Source organism: Oncorhynchus mykiss, chromosome 3, assembly GCF_013265735.2.
Source record: "Oncorhynchus mykiss isolate Arlee chromosome 3, USDA_OmykA_1.1, whole genome shotgun sequence".
Lineage (NCBI taxonomy): Eukaryota > Metazoa > Chordata > Actinopteri > Salmoniformes > Salmonidae > Oncorhynchus > Oncorhynchus mykiss.
The window spans coordinates 80400782-80416914 of NC_048567.1; the positions used below are offsets into that span (position 1 = coordinate 80400782).

A 16133-nucleotide genomic window follows, 5' to 3' on the forward strand; every position below is an offset into this window, starting at 1 on the left:
ACAATTTTTTTAGGGTGTGTGCTAAGAATTTTTTTTCATCCCGCTGCTCAGCCACTTTACCCCTGATTGTATGCATATAACTTCCTCATCTATCACTGATATTGTTATTTATACTGTATTATTTTATTTATATTGACCACTATCTATTTCTGATATTGTTATTTATACTGTATTATTTTATTTATATTGACCACTATCTATTTCTGATATTGTTATTTATACTGTATTATTTTATTTATATTGACCACTATCTATTTCTGATATTGTTATTTATACTGTATTATTTTATTTATATTGACCACTATCTATTTCTGATATTGCTACTATGCATGTAGCTTGGCTGCACCGTTTACACCTTCTGTAGAGACCCATCTACTTGGCAAAGATGTGGCTGCAGAATATCGCATTTCTCTCTTATGATCCATTCATTTAGACAAGTGTGTCTGTGTAAGCGGCATCTAATATTAATAATATATTTTTATATGAACACTTCCTGTTTACCTGGAATTTTTCGTTATTGTAGGCCACTACTTTTACCACTTTTTAGTCTTAATCTTTACTACACTACTCAGCACATGACCTCCCATGTGAATCCTTCAAGAGATGGGTGGGGCTAAAACTTTAGAGGGTGTGAACGATGCTGATTGGGTGTAGACAAAGAAGAGCTCTCCAGTAGTAGCACCAAAACATTCAAAGGCCATTTTCTCAAAAATGAGGTTACATGTATATCAACTTTCAAAGCAGAATTACTTTCCCATTGTTCCTCAAAAATGCAGTGTATGTTGTACCATTTTGTTTCTCTGTGTCTCTGGTTATATCCAATATAAAAAATACAATTTAAAATTTTGCTATATAAGACTGAATCTAAGTGGTCGGTCAAATACAGTATACTGTTATTTCTGTACATGAGTATCTCTAAGAGTGTGTATAAATATCTCCTCAATCACTGAAAACGTGTGCTTCTTATTGTAGGTCATAGAGAAGAGATACTTCACAAGAGTCCCAAGTCAAGTAAGTAAGTGTTTGTCTTTGTGTCCATAACAAAACATGCAACACTGGTCCGGTCTTTGCCATGTCGAAACCATTAATTGATCAGCTCTCCACTTGAAACATAAAACCATCTCCCTTTTTCTATTCCAGGTGACAGGTTTCACAGAGAGGAAACCCTTTGACTTCAAAAGCACCCTTTATGACTGAGAGGAACAACACAGGTCTCTGTGGTTTCAGCATCATGCCTCTGTGCAGTCTGTCACTCAACAGGTCAACATCCCTTTATTTATCTCTCTCAACGACATTTCTGTGTAAATACTTGACCAGTTAATTGTTTTTGACTGCAATTGAGTGGGCCCCTAAATAGTGGAAGACATCCTGGGTATGCTTGGGGAAATTTTGGTTCAAATGCACACAGCATTGTTATAGGAATTGATACATTAAATAAGTAGATTTTTTAATACTTTCAACAAATGTAATTTATGTAATTGTTATCTTAAATATTTGTTTGCTATGTTAGCAAATGGATTGTATGTTTTCTGTGAACATCCCATTTTAACAAGTAAAATAATAACAAATATGACACAATAAAGATGTATTCAGTGTTTACATTTATTTTCCAATTCTAATTGCTAAAAAAAAACATTTGTGTAAAATTGAGAGGACATTAATCCCGGACACTAAGGTATTTTTCGTCTACACATGGGTGTCCTTGGGACCATCACATTCCTTGGAATAAGTAAAAGCAGACCCTGGGTCCAAGCATGGGATGCTTCCTGTGGTATCATTGAATAGGACCCGTCCTTAGTGCTTGTCGATATTTGGTCTAAGAGTTTGACTGCCTTTCTGGGAAATTAAAGCGACTATAAGAAAAACCAGTGTGGATGAGCATACAAGGTGTGTGTGCCCTGCTGTAAACTATGTAGACTCAGGGTGTGTGCTATGAATCACTGTTTTAAAAAGTACAGGAACAGATACTAGATTAGATTAGATGACCTTTATTGTCTACTTAGGCAAATAAATACTTTCTAAAGGTCTCAGCACACAGTCAACTCACATAATGCAGTCAGATACAAACAATTCACAGATTCAGAGAGTGGGTCAAAACAGCAGGTCCAGGGACAGGTAGCAAGTCCGGTGAACAGCTCAGGGTTCCATGGCCGCAGACAGAACAGCAGACACTGGATCAGCAGCACAACAAGGTGGCACATCTGGTGAACAGTTCTGGGTTACCTAGCCGCATTCATGAATAGCAGAAACTGGATCAGCAACACGACCAGGTGGAATGGGAACGTGGACAGCCAGCTACCACCCAGGACACAATCGCGGCCCGCGGAAAAGTATTTTTCGCAGGCCCTCCTACAACCAAATAGAGGATAATCAAGTCTTTATAAAAAAAACTCTTATCAGTTTGGTTTATAGGCTAATGATTTACCTCAACCCTGATCAAATTATCAAACACTTTCACTTTCACTGTACATGCGTTCTATAAAAGCTGCAAGATTTGAGCTGTAGACCACTATTCAAGAAGAGCCTGAAACATCTCAAACGATTCAGCAAGCAACCTGCCTGCCCGAAAGCATCCACTCCTTCAAGGTAATTCTGCATGTAAGTCAATCTCCAGGAGGACTACATCTGTAGCTCTGTCCATTGTATTACTATACCACTGTACCATGCCATTGTATTATAAGAAATTATTGCTCATTCAAGGCCCCACACGTGAGTCTTTCAATGGTGAACACCTTATGCCAGACAAATTAAATTAAATGTTTAAAGAATTTGTCAGCGAGCAAAGAAAAGTAGAAAATACATTTAAATTACTATAGTGACTTTAGTTCAACCTAGTCAATATATTTTAGCCTCTTGGGAAGGCTATGTTGGTTTCTAGTTTGAGTTAGAAATACTTGCTATATTAGAAGTTATAGGTTACATGTATGAGGAATATATATGCTGTGGTCAATGGAGGGTGAATAAAAGCCAGGGGCCTGAAGAGTTACAAGGTAAGGGAAAAGGCAATCACACTGATAAGGGTAGATAGCTGTGGATTAGTGATGAAATGGGGGCTGAGGTCAGGTCAGGTCACATGAAGTGGGAAGGAACAGTTTATTACCCACATCACTGAACTTCCTGCCTAGCAACACAGGTGTAATGTTTAGAGAGAAGGTAGGAGACTATAAATACTGGTGCTGGTGGGAGCATGTCTTTTGTCTGGACCCCATTGGGTGAATAAACCTGGTTTTAGCTTTTCCTAGTTGTCCGTCAGGTTCTAAATAAACAGAGTAAAAACTAACACCTAAAAGAGGCATCCAACCAGGAACATACTGATTTATTAATCAACGTTGTTTCAACGTTGTTTCAACGTTGTTTCAACAACAACAACAAAAAGCAATGTGATGACATTGAATCAATTTGGAAAACTGAAATTTAATAATAATAACTTTTCATTTCAATCAATTGACATGGTTCACATTTTTTGTTGATTTCAGGTTGAATTCACATTAGTCGACAACTCAATCAAATATAAAAATCAAAAACCAGACGTTAAACTGACGTCTTAGACCAGTTGGATAGTTCGGCCGTAATCCAAGATTATGATAATCTGAAGGATGATGTGCAACTCCATATTGGAAGCTTGAGGACATCATATTTGCTATAATTTAAAATGTTCAAATATTTTTGATGAAAATTGAAGAGGGGCATTTGTTAAACATTAAATAAAATAAAATATGTGACAGACAAGTAGTGATTTATAATCCTTCTAAAAGCTCATTAATTGCTCTTAAAAATTATAAAAGTTAAGAAATACCATTCAGATTATTGTAACAGCTGCATAATGCGGTAAGATAATTAACATTTATTGAGTAGCTGGCTTCTAATATAAATTAAACAAATGCCCAACTATATCTCATTCCCAAACATTCAACGAATGCTTGAAAATGTGAAAAATTACAATATGGATGTGCTCACTTGTCACAAATGTGTTTGTAAAATGGAAAGTTGGAGTCGAGAAGCAAGTACGGGGAGTTGAACATAAAGAACAGACATCAAACAGGACAGCTTCAGAACTGGGTACGCAAAGACAAACTAACATTAATCCTGAAGCAGGGGGAACAGACCTGGGGAACAGACAGATATAGACAAACTAACATTAATCCTGAAGCAGGGGGAACAGACCTGGGGAACAGACAGATATAGACAAACAAACATTAATCCTGAAGCAGGAGGAACAGACCTGGGGAACAGACAGATATAGGGGAGGTAATGACACAGGTGATTGAGTCCAGGTGAGTCCAATAATCGCTGATGCGCGTGACGGGGGGAAGGCAGAAGTATGTAATGCTGGGGAGCCTTTGAGCGCCAGGTATTTTAGTATTTTATTTGGATCCCGGTTAGCTGTTGCAAAAGCAGCAGCTACTCTTCCTGGGGTTCCACACAGAACACAGAACACAGAACATGAAACATAATACAGAATGACATAATACAGAACATCATTAGCCTCTTAAGGATATGGAGACGCTAGCGTCTCAACTGGCCAATTGCCTGGGGAAATGCAGAGAGCCAGATTCAAATAAAATTCTATAAAATTCAAACTTTCATTAAATCACACATGTAAGATACTCAATTAAAGCTACACTCGTTGTGAATCCAGCCAACATGTCAGGTTTTAAAAATGCTTTTCGGTGGAAGCATAAGAAGCTATTATCTGATAGCATACACCCATCTGAACCAGTTGTAAACAAAAGAACTAGCGTAGCAGGCGCTACACAAAACGCTGAATATAAAACATGCATTACCTTTGACGAGCTTCTTTTGTTGGCAATCCAATATGTCCCATAAACAACACAATTGGTCCTTTTTTTCCGATTAATTACGTCCAAGTATACCCAAAATGTCCATTTATAAAGCACGTTTGATCCAGAAAAAAACAGCTTTCCAAAACACAACGTCACTACAAAACATTTTAAAAGTTGCATATAAACTTTGCCAAAATATTTCAAACTATTTTTGTAATACAACTTTAGGTATTTTTAAACGTTAATAATCGATCAAATTGTAGACGGGGCAATCTGTATTCAATACAGTAAGTAAACAAACCATGCTCCTTTTTTTGTCTTGCGCAACTCTCAACAGTGTAACCCTGTTCCAGGAAGTGCTTCTTCTTTGTTGCACAAAAGATTAACTTCAACTAAATTCCAAAGACTGGTGACATCCAGTGGAAGTCGTAGGAACTGTAAAATGGTCCCTATCAAATTTCCCTTGGCAAAGACAACACAGGGAACGGTCAGAGGCAAAAAATAAACAAATCTGAACAGTTTTTCCTCTGGGTTTTGCCTGCTACATAAGTTCTGTTATAGTCACAAACATGATTGAAACAGTTTTAAAAACTTCAGAGTGTTTTCTATCCACACCTACTAATCATATGCATATCATATATTCCTGGCATGAGTAGCAGGAAGTTGAAATTGGGCACGCTATTTATCCAAAAGTTAAAATGCTGCCCCCTATCCCAAAGAGGCTTTAGACAAGAACAGCTCAAAGACAGAACTACATAGCGAGTGGGAGCAGGTGTGACATAAAATATCATATTTTTACATATTTTTACCCAAGGTTGTATATGAACACATTTTTATGAGATTTAATAGTCCTACACTGGTCAATTCCTTTTTAAAAGTCATCAAAATGTCAATTGAATTCCAGAACGTCAATGGATTCCAGACAGTTTTGAAATTCAAGTATTCAGGTAATGTTAAAAATCTGAGGTGGGTTGGGCATGTACGTTGCTACAGGTAATCAACTTGGTGGAACTTGAAGGTGCATCTTCAGGATAATGGGCTGGTCTCATGGGAGAAAAAATTATGTTTTAATTGATACGGGTGAGAGATAAATAGCCCATGGTCCTTTAAGAAATGTTATTATGATTTTTTATAATTATTTGGCTAATTGGCTGCTGTACCATTTCAAAGATACCAGCTCAAAATGAACCCAAGTGTTAGAGAGTTCTGGTTCCAGTCCGGTCCGGCCAAAAAACAGGAGACGCTCCATTCTTCAAGAACTGAGAAAATAAAGGATCTCCGGACTACTGTGATGAGGGAACCAGTGTATCTGATTGAGGTGAGACGTTGGTTTGTTAGGGAGTGAACGTTATTTATATTGAGGGATTATCCTCCACCTGAGGAAAATAAGTTTAAATATATTTTTACCCTGGACCTCCCCCGAGCGTTTGAAAAAACAAACATGTAACCCTCCCAAAATGATAATTAAAACAAAGTAGCAGGGAATATTACATCTCTTTTGTAGTAGGCAATCAAGGTTGCAGCCCTGGGGCCGGATTCACAAAAACACATCTTATTCAGAAATAACTAAAGAAGCTTCTTAAGAAAAACAGTAAGAATGTCATGAGGGTAACAATTGTGATCGCTCCCTTAGACAGGACACCATCTGGACAAACGATTTGTACTTTTAATGTTTAATGTTTAATTAATCTATTGTTTATGTGTTCTATTGTTTATGTGTTCTATTGTTTATGTGTTCTATTGTTTATGTGTTCTATTGTTTATGTGTTCTATTGTTTATGTGTTCTATTGTTTATGTGTTCTATTGTTTATGTGTTCTATTGTTTATGTGTTCTATTGTTTATGTGTTCTATTGTTTATGTGTTCTATTGTTTATGTGTTCTATTGTTTATGTGTTCTATTTTTTATGTGTTCTATTGTTTATGTGTTCTATTGTTTATGTGTTCTATTGTATTCCATGTTTGGATATTGAAATGTACAGATCATTTTTCTTTCATATGGAGCAATATTTATTTAAATGTTTAAATCATATATTGAAGATGTAAAGTACCATTTAAGGGTATCATAATAACAAATAATAACATACTTAAATTCAATAACATACTTAAATTCAAAGAAAATACATTAAATATATTAAAAGTGTGTCCAATTTAGTATGACAAATAATAAGTATATATATATATATATATACAGTGCCTTGCGAAAGTATTCGGCCCCCTTGAACTTTGCGACCTTTTGCCACATTTCAGGCTTCAAACATAAAGATATAAAACTGTATTTTTTTGTGAAGAATCAACAACAAGTGGGACACAATCATGAAGTGGAACGACATTTATTGGATATTTCAAACTTTTTTAACAAATCAAAAACTGAAAAATTGGGCGTGCAAAATTATTCAGCCCCCTTAAGTTAATACTTTGTAGCGCCACCTTTTGCTGCGATTACAGCTGTAAGTCGCTTGGGGTATGTCTCTATCAGTTTTGCACATCGAGAGACTGACATTTTTTCCCATTCCTCCTTGCAAAACAGCTCGAGCTCAGTGAGGTTGGATGGAGAGCATTTGTGAACAGCAGTTTTCAGTTCTTTCCACAGATTCTCGATTGGATTCAGGTCTGGACTATGACTTGGCCATTCTAACACCTGGATATGTTTATTTTGGAACCATTCCATTGTAGATTTTGCTTTATGTTTTGGATCATTGTCTTGTTGGAAGACAAATCTCCGTCCCAGTCTCAGGTCTTTTGCAGACTCCATCAGGTTTTCTTCCAGAATGGTCCTGTATTTGGCTCCATCCATCTTCCCATCAATTTTAACCATCTTCCCTGTCCCTGCTGAAGAAAAGCAGGCCCAAACCATGATGCTGCCACCACCATGTTTGACAGATGGGATGGTGTGTTCTGGGTGATGAGCTGTGTTGCTTTTACGCCAAACATAACATTTTGCATTGTTGCCAAAAAGTTCAATTTTGGTTTAATCTGACCAAAGCACCTTCTTCCACATGTTTGGTGTGTCTCCCAGGTGGCTTGTGGCAAACTTTAAACAACACTTTTTATGGATATCTTTAAGAAATGGCTTTCTTCTTGCCACTCTTCCATAAAGGCCAGATTTGTGCAATATACGACTGATTGTTGTCCTATGGACAGAGTCTCCCACCTCAGCTGTAGATCTCTGCAGTTCATCCAGAGTGATCATGGGCCTCTTGGCTGCATCTCTGATCAGTCTTCTCCTTGTATGAGCTGAAAGTTTAGAGGGACGGCCAGGTCTTGGTAGATTTGCAGTGGTCTGATACTCCTTCCATTTCAATATTATCGCTTGCACAGTGCTCCTTGGGATGTTTAAAGCTTGGGAAATATTTTTGTATCCAAATCCGGCTTTAAACTTCTTCACAACAGTATCTCAGACCTGCCTGGTGTGTTCCTTGTTCTTCATGATGCTCTCTGCGCTTTTGACGGACCTCTGAGACTATCACAGTGCAGGTGCATTTATACGGAGACTTGATTACACACAGGTGGATTGTAGTATTTATCATCATTAGTCATTTAGGTCAACATTGGATCATTCAGAGATCCTCACTGAACTTCTGGAGAGAGTTTGCTGCACTGAAAGTAAAGGGGCTGAATAATTTTGCACGCCCAATTTTTCAGTTTTTGATTTGTTAAGAAAGTTTGAAATATCCAATAAATGTCGTTCCACTTCATGATTGTGTCCCACTTGTTGTTGATTCTTCACAAAAAAATACAGTTTTATATCTTTATGTTTGAAGCCTGAAATGTGGCAAAAGGTCGCAAAGTTCAAGGGGGCCGAATACTTTCGCAAGGCACTGTATATATATATATAAAATATTGGGATGGCCACAACTCAATATAAATCGTTCAATAAGATGTGCCCCACTCTTTCCGATTTAAAAAGGCGACTCATCAAAGATTGCACAATTCAACCGCCCTCGGTTATGTCCAGTCTGACCCAGCAGTTTCTACAGTGATGATGGAGGAACCAGTGTGTCGGATTAAGAACGACATCGCTCGTGTGTTTGAGCCCCTGGAGGAGGCTTTGAGTCATGGATCCTATATTCACCCAGGGGGTTACAAAGACTTCCATGACAACCTACAGGAGCTAACCAAGCAATACAGAACAGAGAGAGGCAGGGGAGTTATGGTACGTATGAGGACGGGGGGGGACGTGGGGGGGACGGGGGATGGGGGGGACGGGGGTCACGGGGACGGGGACGAGGGGGACGTGCGGGACGTGGGGGCACGGGGACGGGGACCAGACGGGGGGAGTCGGGGGGTACGGGGATGGGGACCAGACGGGGGGGACGGGGGGTACGAGGACGGGGGACGGGGGTGACGGGGGGGGCGGGGACGGGGGGTACAGGGACGGGGACCAGACGGGGGGGACGGGGTACGGGGGGTACGGGGACCAGACGGGGGGGACAGGGACCAGACGGGGGGGACGGGGACGGGGGTACGGGGGACGGGGACCAGACGGGGGATACGGGGACGGGGACCAGACTGGGGGGACGGGGGAGGGGGGCGGGGACGGGGGGTACGGGGGACGGGGACGGGTACCAGACGGGGGGGAAGGGGGATGCGGGGACGGGGGACGGGGGGGTCGGGACGGGGATGGGACGGGTGGACTAGCATTTAAACACATGTCCATGTTTCATACAATAACCATGTAACTGCTCTTAGGTGTTCTAGTCCTTTTAATAGCTGCTCTGGTGTTATTTGTGTGTGTGTGGGTGTGTGTGTGTGTGTGTGTGTGTGTGTGTGTGTGTGCGCGTGTGTGTGTGTGTTTTCAGAGTGAGGAACTATTGAGAGAATATCTGGATGAGAAGGCTAGAGTGGGGAACACTATCCTCTTGGTCGACCAGACTCTCAGCAAACAAGAACACAAAAGTGAAGGTAAAGTCTGTATCATAATTACTCTGCCATTTGAGTTGTGTGATCAGTTCCAAATGGCATAGACTATTAACAATGAAATAATTAAATAATCAATCAATTAACTTACATTTAAAAACAAAAAATCAATTGGGGGGAGCAGGAAATGGAAAACAAAAAAAATATTAAGGCATTGTACATGTTTCCCTTTTTTTATCAAATAACCATTCAAATACATAAATAAAAGTACTACAATAAAAGTCCAAATCAAAGTTTTGGGCTGTGTAACTGAAAATCACAAGAGGCTGCTGAAGGGAGAACGACTCATAATAATGGCCGGAACGGAGCAGGTGGAATGGCATCGAACACCTGGTAACCATGGAAACCATATGTTTGATGCCAGTGTGTTTTCTTCAATGGGACTTGCTTATTATTAACAATTCTCATCAATACTTTCATAAACACAATCAGTGCCATTTCAGGGTCATCCTCAGTCCCTGGGGCGGCAGGTAGCCTAGTGGTTAGAGTGTTGGGCCAGTAACCAAAAGGTTGCTAGATTGAATCCCCGAGCTGACAAGGTAAAAAAGCTGTTGTTCTGCCCCTGAACAAGGCAGGTCACCCACCGTCCCTAGGCTGTCATAGTAAATAAGAATTTCTTCTTAACTGACTTGCGAAGTTAAATAAAATTAAAAACTACACACTTCTTAACTTCATCCACAAATGAGTCCTGATTCAACCCCTTTGTAGGACCTTTGGTAGAACAACAAATGCCAACAAGTTATGATCAACTACAACCTAGTGCCGCTGATAAAGCTTGAAAACAATGTTCAGCCATGATGGTAAAAATATGATCAATACAGGTTGATGTGGTGCTGAACCTATGCTCAGGTTGGTAGTGTCATTACTTGGGTCAGGTTACGTACTGTATTTTGTCCAGAGAAAGACGATTTGTGCTTAGCGGACAATACATTTCCCTATTTTCATCAGATTCCTTATCCAACATTTCACAAATTTCATGAAGATATTTCACATCAGCACTATGTAGCAGCAGCGAGCTAGTTTATGTTTCCAATGCGGTAAATGCACCGACAGAGCTTCTATTTCATTCAAAATGAAGTCCTTGCATTGTTTGGGTGGAATCGATAAAAGACAGTGCTGTGCAGCCGTCCTCATCGACCTGGCCAAGGCTTTTGAATGTCAATCACCTTATTCTTATCGGCAGACTCAACAGCTTTGGTTTCTCAAATGACTGCCTCGCCCGGATCACCAACTACTTCTCAGATAGAGTTAAGTGTGTCAAATTGGAGGGCCTGTTGTCCGGACCTCTGGCAGTCTCTATGGGGGTACCACAGGGTTCAATTCTCAGGCCGACTCTTTTCTCTGTATACATCAATGATGTCGCTCTTGCTGCAGGTGATTCCCTGATCCATCTCTACGCAGACGACACCATTCTGTATACATCTGGCCCTTCTTTGGACACTGTATTAACTAACCTCCAAACAAGTTTCAATGCCATACAACACACATTCTGTGGCCTCCAACTGCTCTTAAACTCCAGTAAAAACAAATGCATGCTTTCATCCGTTCTCTGCAAAGCCTCCTTCACTCACGCCGCCAAACTTACCCTAGTAAAACTGACGATCCTAACGTTCCTCGACTTCGGCGATGTCATTTAAAAAATAGCTTCCGATACTCTACTCAGCAAACTGGATGTAGTCTATCACAGTGCCATCCGTTTTGTTACCAAAGCCCCTTATACCACCCACCACTGCGACCTGTATGCTCTAGTCGACTGGCCCTCGCTACATTTTCGTCGCCAGACTCACTGGCTCCAGTTCATTTATAAATCTATGATAGGTAAAGCTCCGCCTTATCTCAGCTCACTGGTCACGATAACAACACCCACCCGTAGCATGCGCTCTAGCAGGTATTTCACACTGGTCATACCCAAAGCCAACACGTACATTGGCCGCCTTTCCTTCCAGTTCTCTGCTGCCAGTGATTGGAAAGAATTGCAAAAATCGCTGAAGCTGGAGTCTTATATTTCATTCTATTTTATCAGCCATCTGAGCAGCTAAACGATCGCTGTAGCTGTACATAGCCCATCTGTAAATAGCCTACCCAATCTACCTCTCATTCCCATATTGTTTTTATTTACCTTTCTGCTCTTTTGCACACCAGCTATATACAGAAAAGAGACAAAATGGAGGCTATATACAGTAAAGAGACAAAATGGAGGCTATGTACAGTAAAGAGACAAAATGGAGGCTATAAACAGAAAAGAGACAATATGGAGGCTATATACAGTAAAGAGACAAAATGGAGGCTATATACAGTAAAGAGACAAAATGGAGGCTATATACAGTAAAGAGACAATATGGAGGTACCAGGTCAATGTGCAGGGGTACCGGTAACAGGTCAATGTGCGGGGGTACAGGTTAGTTGATGTACAGGACATGTAGGTAGGTAGGCTATATACAGGGGGTACCGGTACCAGGTCAATGTGGGGGGGTACAGGTACCAGGTCAATGTGGGGGGGTATAGGTACCAGGTCAATGTGGGGGGATACAGGTCAATGTGGGGGGGTACAGGTCAATGTGGGGGGGTACAGATACCAGGTCAATGTGCAGGGGTACAGGTACCAGGTCAATGTGCAGGGGTACAGGTACCAGGTCAACGTGGGGGGGTACAGGTACCAGGTCAATGTGGGGGGGTACAGGTTAGTCTTTTTGGGTTATTGTGCCACCAACTGAATTTTGCTCGGCCAGGAGTTCCCCTGAAGTAACCCCTCGTGTACATTTTACCAGTAGGTGTATGGTCTGATGAGTCTTCTCAAGGGTTCCCTGGGTACAGGCCAATATCTTTCTGAGCTTCAATTTACCTTTACTGCCTGTTAGAAAGCCTTCGTTGAATTGAAGATGTTTAATGCAGGTAAAAAAAAAAAAAGTTGATGCTATTTTCTAAATCACATTTAAAAAAAACATTCTGAGGATTTGTGCACTCACTGATCATATCTGGGCATCTGGATTGACAAACAGGCTTTCCTACACAAAACATGTTGACGAGTTAGTTAAAAGAAATTGAGAATTAAAATAGGCTTCCTGTACAAGAACAGATCATGCCTTTCATTAAATAGACGAAATAAATAATTCAATCAACATTTATTCCATAATCGACTATGGCAATATGATCTAAACCAGTGGTGCGCAACTCCTCCAGGGCCTGATTGGAGTCACACTTTTCCTCCATCCGTAGCAAACACAGCTGATTAATCAAATTGCATTCTAAACTGAAGATCATGATTAGGTGATGATTGGAGTCAGGTGTGTTAGCTGGGGCAAAACTGTGACACCTATCAGGCCCTCGAGGACTGGTACTGGGACTGGACTTGCCCAACCCTGATCTATTTGAATGCAGCTTCCACTGTATTGGAGCCCTTAGACACAGTTTACCATAGAGCACTACGTTTTATTAAGGGCGATAGGTTCAGCACACATCACTGCATTTTGTATCAACATGTAGACTGGCCCTCTTTGAGGTCTTGTAGATCGATGCATTGCACTTTGTTTATGAAGCCCTCTCACATAAACTCCCATCATACCTTACTACATTATTGACGTACAGGCATATGGCTGCCAGACCCGGGAACAGGGATGGCTAACATTGAGACCTTGGTCTCAGTGTGACTTCCCTGTTTAAAAAAATAATACTAATAAAAACAATTAAAAAAAAAACATATACAGCGCAAAGCTGAGAGAGGAAGACTTTCAATTGGGATTTCAATTGCTTCTGCTGAGTGGGACAATGCCTGAGACCCATTGACAAATTTCCCCTGGTAATAACATTGAATCTGTCTCTGTCTCTCTCTCTCTCTCTCTCTCTCTCTCTCTCTCTCTTTCTCTGCCTCCCTCTCTCTCTCTCTCTCTCTCTTTCTCTGCCTCCCTCTCTCTCTTCCTCTGCCTCCCTCTCTCTCTGTGTTTCTCTTTCTCTGCCTCCCTCTCTCTCTCTCTCTCTTTCTCTCTGTCTCTCTCTCTCTCTCTCTCTCTGCCTCCCTCTCTCTCTCTCTCTCTCTCTCTCTCTCTCTCTCTCTCTCTCTCTCTCTCTCTCTCTCTCTTTCTCTCTGTCTCTCTCTCTCTCTGTCTCTCTGTCTCTCTCTCGCTCTGCCTCCCTCTCTCTCTCTCTCTCTCACCCTCTCTCTCTCTCTCTCACCCTCTCTCTCTCTCTCTCTCCATCTCTCTACAGTGGAGAGGGTGAAGAAGGAGGCAGCAGAACAGGCTCGGAGAGCGGCAGAAGAGCAGATTCAGATTCAGCAACAGCTGATGGAAAAGATTGAGAAAGAACGAGAGATCACCAAACAGGAATATAAACAAGTGCTGGAGGCCAGACTTACGGTATGGAATGAAGGAGAGGGAGATTTTTTTCTGTTATCCCCTTCATATATCTAAGACAAAAACCTTTACCACCCCATCTTCTTAGCTAACTGGCTAGCCAGTTACAATAGTGACCACAAATTATGACAACGCATTGACTGCAGCCAACAATTATTCATTATAACAGGAAAATGAACATGTTACAAGATAATTATTTACAAGTTACAAGTTGCGTGCCAAATGTATTGGCACACTTGCACTTTTCTAAAATAGTTCCCTATTCTAAAATAAAAAAACTTTTTTGGGGTCATCACATGTTGTTATGTGATTGTCAACATTGCAGAAACAAATGTGTTTTGGGAAACTTAAGTAAAGAATGTCATACTACCTTAGACAGGTAGTATTAATGACTGTGTTAACTATGGCCCTGTTGCTGCTCAGACCTTAGACAGGTAGTATTAATGACTGTGTTAACTATGGCCCTGTAGCAGCTCAGACCTTAGACAGGTAGTATTAATGACTGTGTTAACTATGGCCCTGTTGCTGCTCAGACCTTAGACAGGTAGTATTAATGACTGCGTTAACTATGGCCCTGTTGCTGCTCAGACCTTAGACAGGTAGTATTAATGACTGTGTTAACTATGGCCCTGTAGCAGCTCAGACCTTACACAGGTAGTATTAATGACTGTGTTAACTATGGCTCTGTAGCAGCTCAGACCTTAGACAGGTAGTATTAATGACTGTGTTAACTATGGCCCTGTAGCAGCTCAGACCTTAGACAGGTAGTATTAATGACTGTGTTAACTATGGCCCTGTAGCAGCTCAGACCTTAGACAGGTAGTATTAATGACTGTGTTAACTATGACCCTGTAGCAGCTCAGACCTTACACAGGTAATATTAATGACTGTGTTAACTATGGCCCTGTAGCAGCTCAGACCTTAGACAGGTAGTATTAATGACTGTGTTAACTATGGCCCTGTAGCAGCTCAGACCTTAGACAGGTAGTATTAAACAAAATTAGAGCTCCTTGGCTCAATACCGATCAGAACTATACTGACTGATGACCAAATGAAACATTCAATGAATTGAACACCCTCACTACAATCAAACATGGGGGAGGTTTGATAATGTTCTGGGGTTGCTTTGCTGCCTCTGGTATGGGAGCCTTGAAGGTGTGCAAGACATTATGAATTCAGTAGATTATTAAGGTGTTTTGGAGGGCAATGTTCGATCCGCTGTCAAACAAAAAATGGGTCTCCGTTTGAAGGTTATGGGTCTTCCAGCAGGACTACAACCATAACACATTTAGACATAGCGTTTCAAATTGTACGGCTCTTTAACTTATTAAAAATAACGGTGGTTTTCTTTCTTTGTATTCTCTTCTACCCGATTTATTTTGTTTTATTCTACTACATTCCTTTCACAATTACACAAACTTCAAAGGCTTTTCTTTCAAATTGTACCAAGAATATGCACATCCTTGCTTCAGGGCCTGAGTTACAGGCAGTTAGATTTGGGAATGTCATTTTAGGCGAAAATTGCGGGGGAAAAAAGGGTAGCGATAGAAGCGATAGAAACACCAAAAAACTTTCAATGTTCAGAATTAAAATAGTATTATTTTTATAAATACTACAATCATGGATTTTGTTTAATAAGATGGTTGAAGCAGGCACACACATTTTCCCTTTAAAATCTATGTTTTCTACTTGTTCATTTTGTTTTCATTATTACATTTCAGGAGCTGAAGGACCTAACGGAAGAAGGCTTTAAGGAAATAGGAGAATACATGGAGAAAAACAAAAACGCCATTCAAAGTAACGATAATCCAACTCCTCAAAATAATGTCTCCAAAATGTTGGATGGAGTTGGGACTATTTGTTCCTTTGTTCCTGGCGTTGGCACTGCGATTGGGGGCGGTCTTATCGCCAGTGCCAAAGCTTTAGACTACGCTTCAGAACTCGTAAAGTAACTGTCAGATTTTTATAAAATGTGACCGATAATTAATAAAAATATGAGGGAAATATTTTCCTTTAAAAAAAAATGAAAAAAGGTAATTAGGTTTGTTTTCTGTGTTGGAATGGTGTGGGTCTGTACAGAA

At 40.5% G+C, this 16133-nt stretch overlaps 1 protein-coding gene across 4 annotated transcripts; it reads left to right on the plus strand.

The window, feature by feature from the left end:
• The first annotated feature begins 2350 nt into the window (after window positions 1-2350).
• Window positions 2351-16066, plus strand: LOC110520646 (guanylate-binding protein 1). 4 transcript variants are annotated; one of them, XM_036975316.1, is made up of 6 exons: window positions 2351-2598; window positions 5955-6102; window positions 8694-8939; window positions 9586-9688; window positions 13907-14055; window positions 15774-16066. In XM_036975316.1, the coding sequence occupies exons 2-6, from the start codon at window positions 5968-5970 to the stop codon at window positions 16002-16004; spliced, it is 864 nt and encodes a 287-aa protein (XP_036831211.1). In that variant the 5' UTR covers window positions 2351-2598; window positions 5955-5967; the 3' UTR covers window positions 16005-16066. The 4 variants fall into 4 exon arrangements, with proteins under 4 accessions (XP_036831211.1, XP_036831212.1, XP_036831214.1 ...); XM_036975317.1 differs by having other exon boundaries at window positions 2351-2586; XM_036975319.1 differs by lacking the exon at window positions 5955-6102 and having other exon boundaries at window positions 2375-2598.
• Window positions 16067-16133: the final 67 nt, after the last annotated feature.

Excerpts from the sequence above, each read along its gene's own strand:
- LOC110520646 (XM_036975316.1), top strand. The coding sequence starts at position 5,968 with ATGAACCCAAGTGTTAGAGAGTTCTGGTTCCAGTCCGGTCCGGCCAAA. Across the intron at positions 9,689-13,906 it reads ACAAGAACACAAAAGTGAAG|TGGAGAGGGTGAAGAAGGAG; the intron begins GTAAAGTCTGTA and ends ATCTCTCTACAG. Across the intron at positions 14,056-15,773 it reads TGCTGGAGGCCAGACTTACG|GAGCTGAAGGACCTAACGGA; the intron begins GTATGGAATGAA and ends ATTACATTTCAG.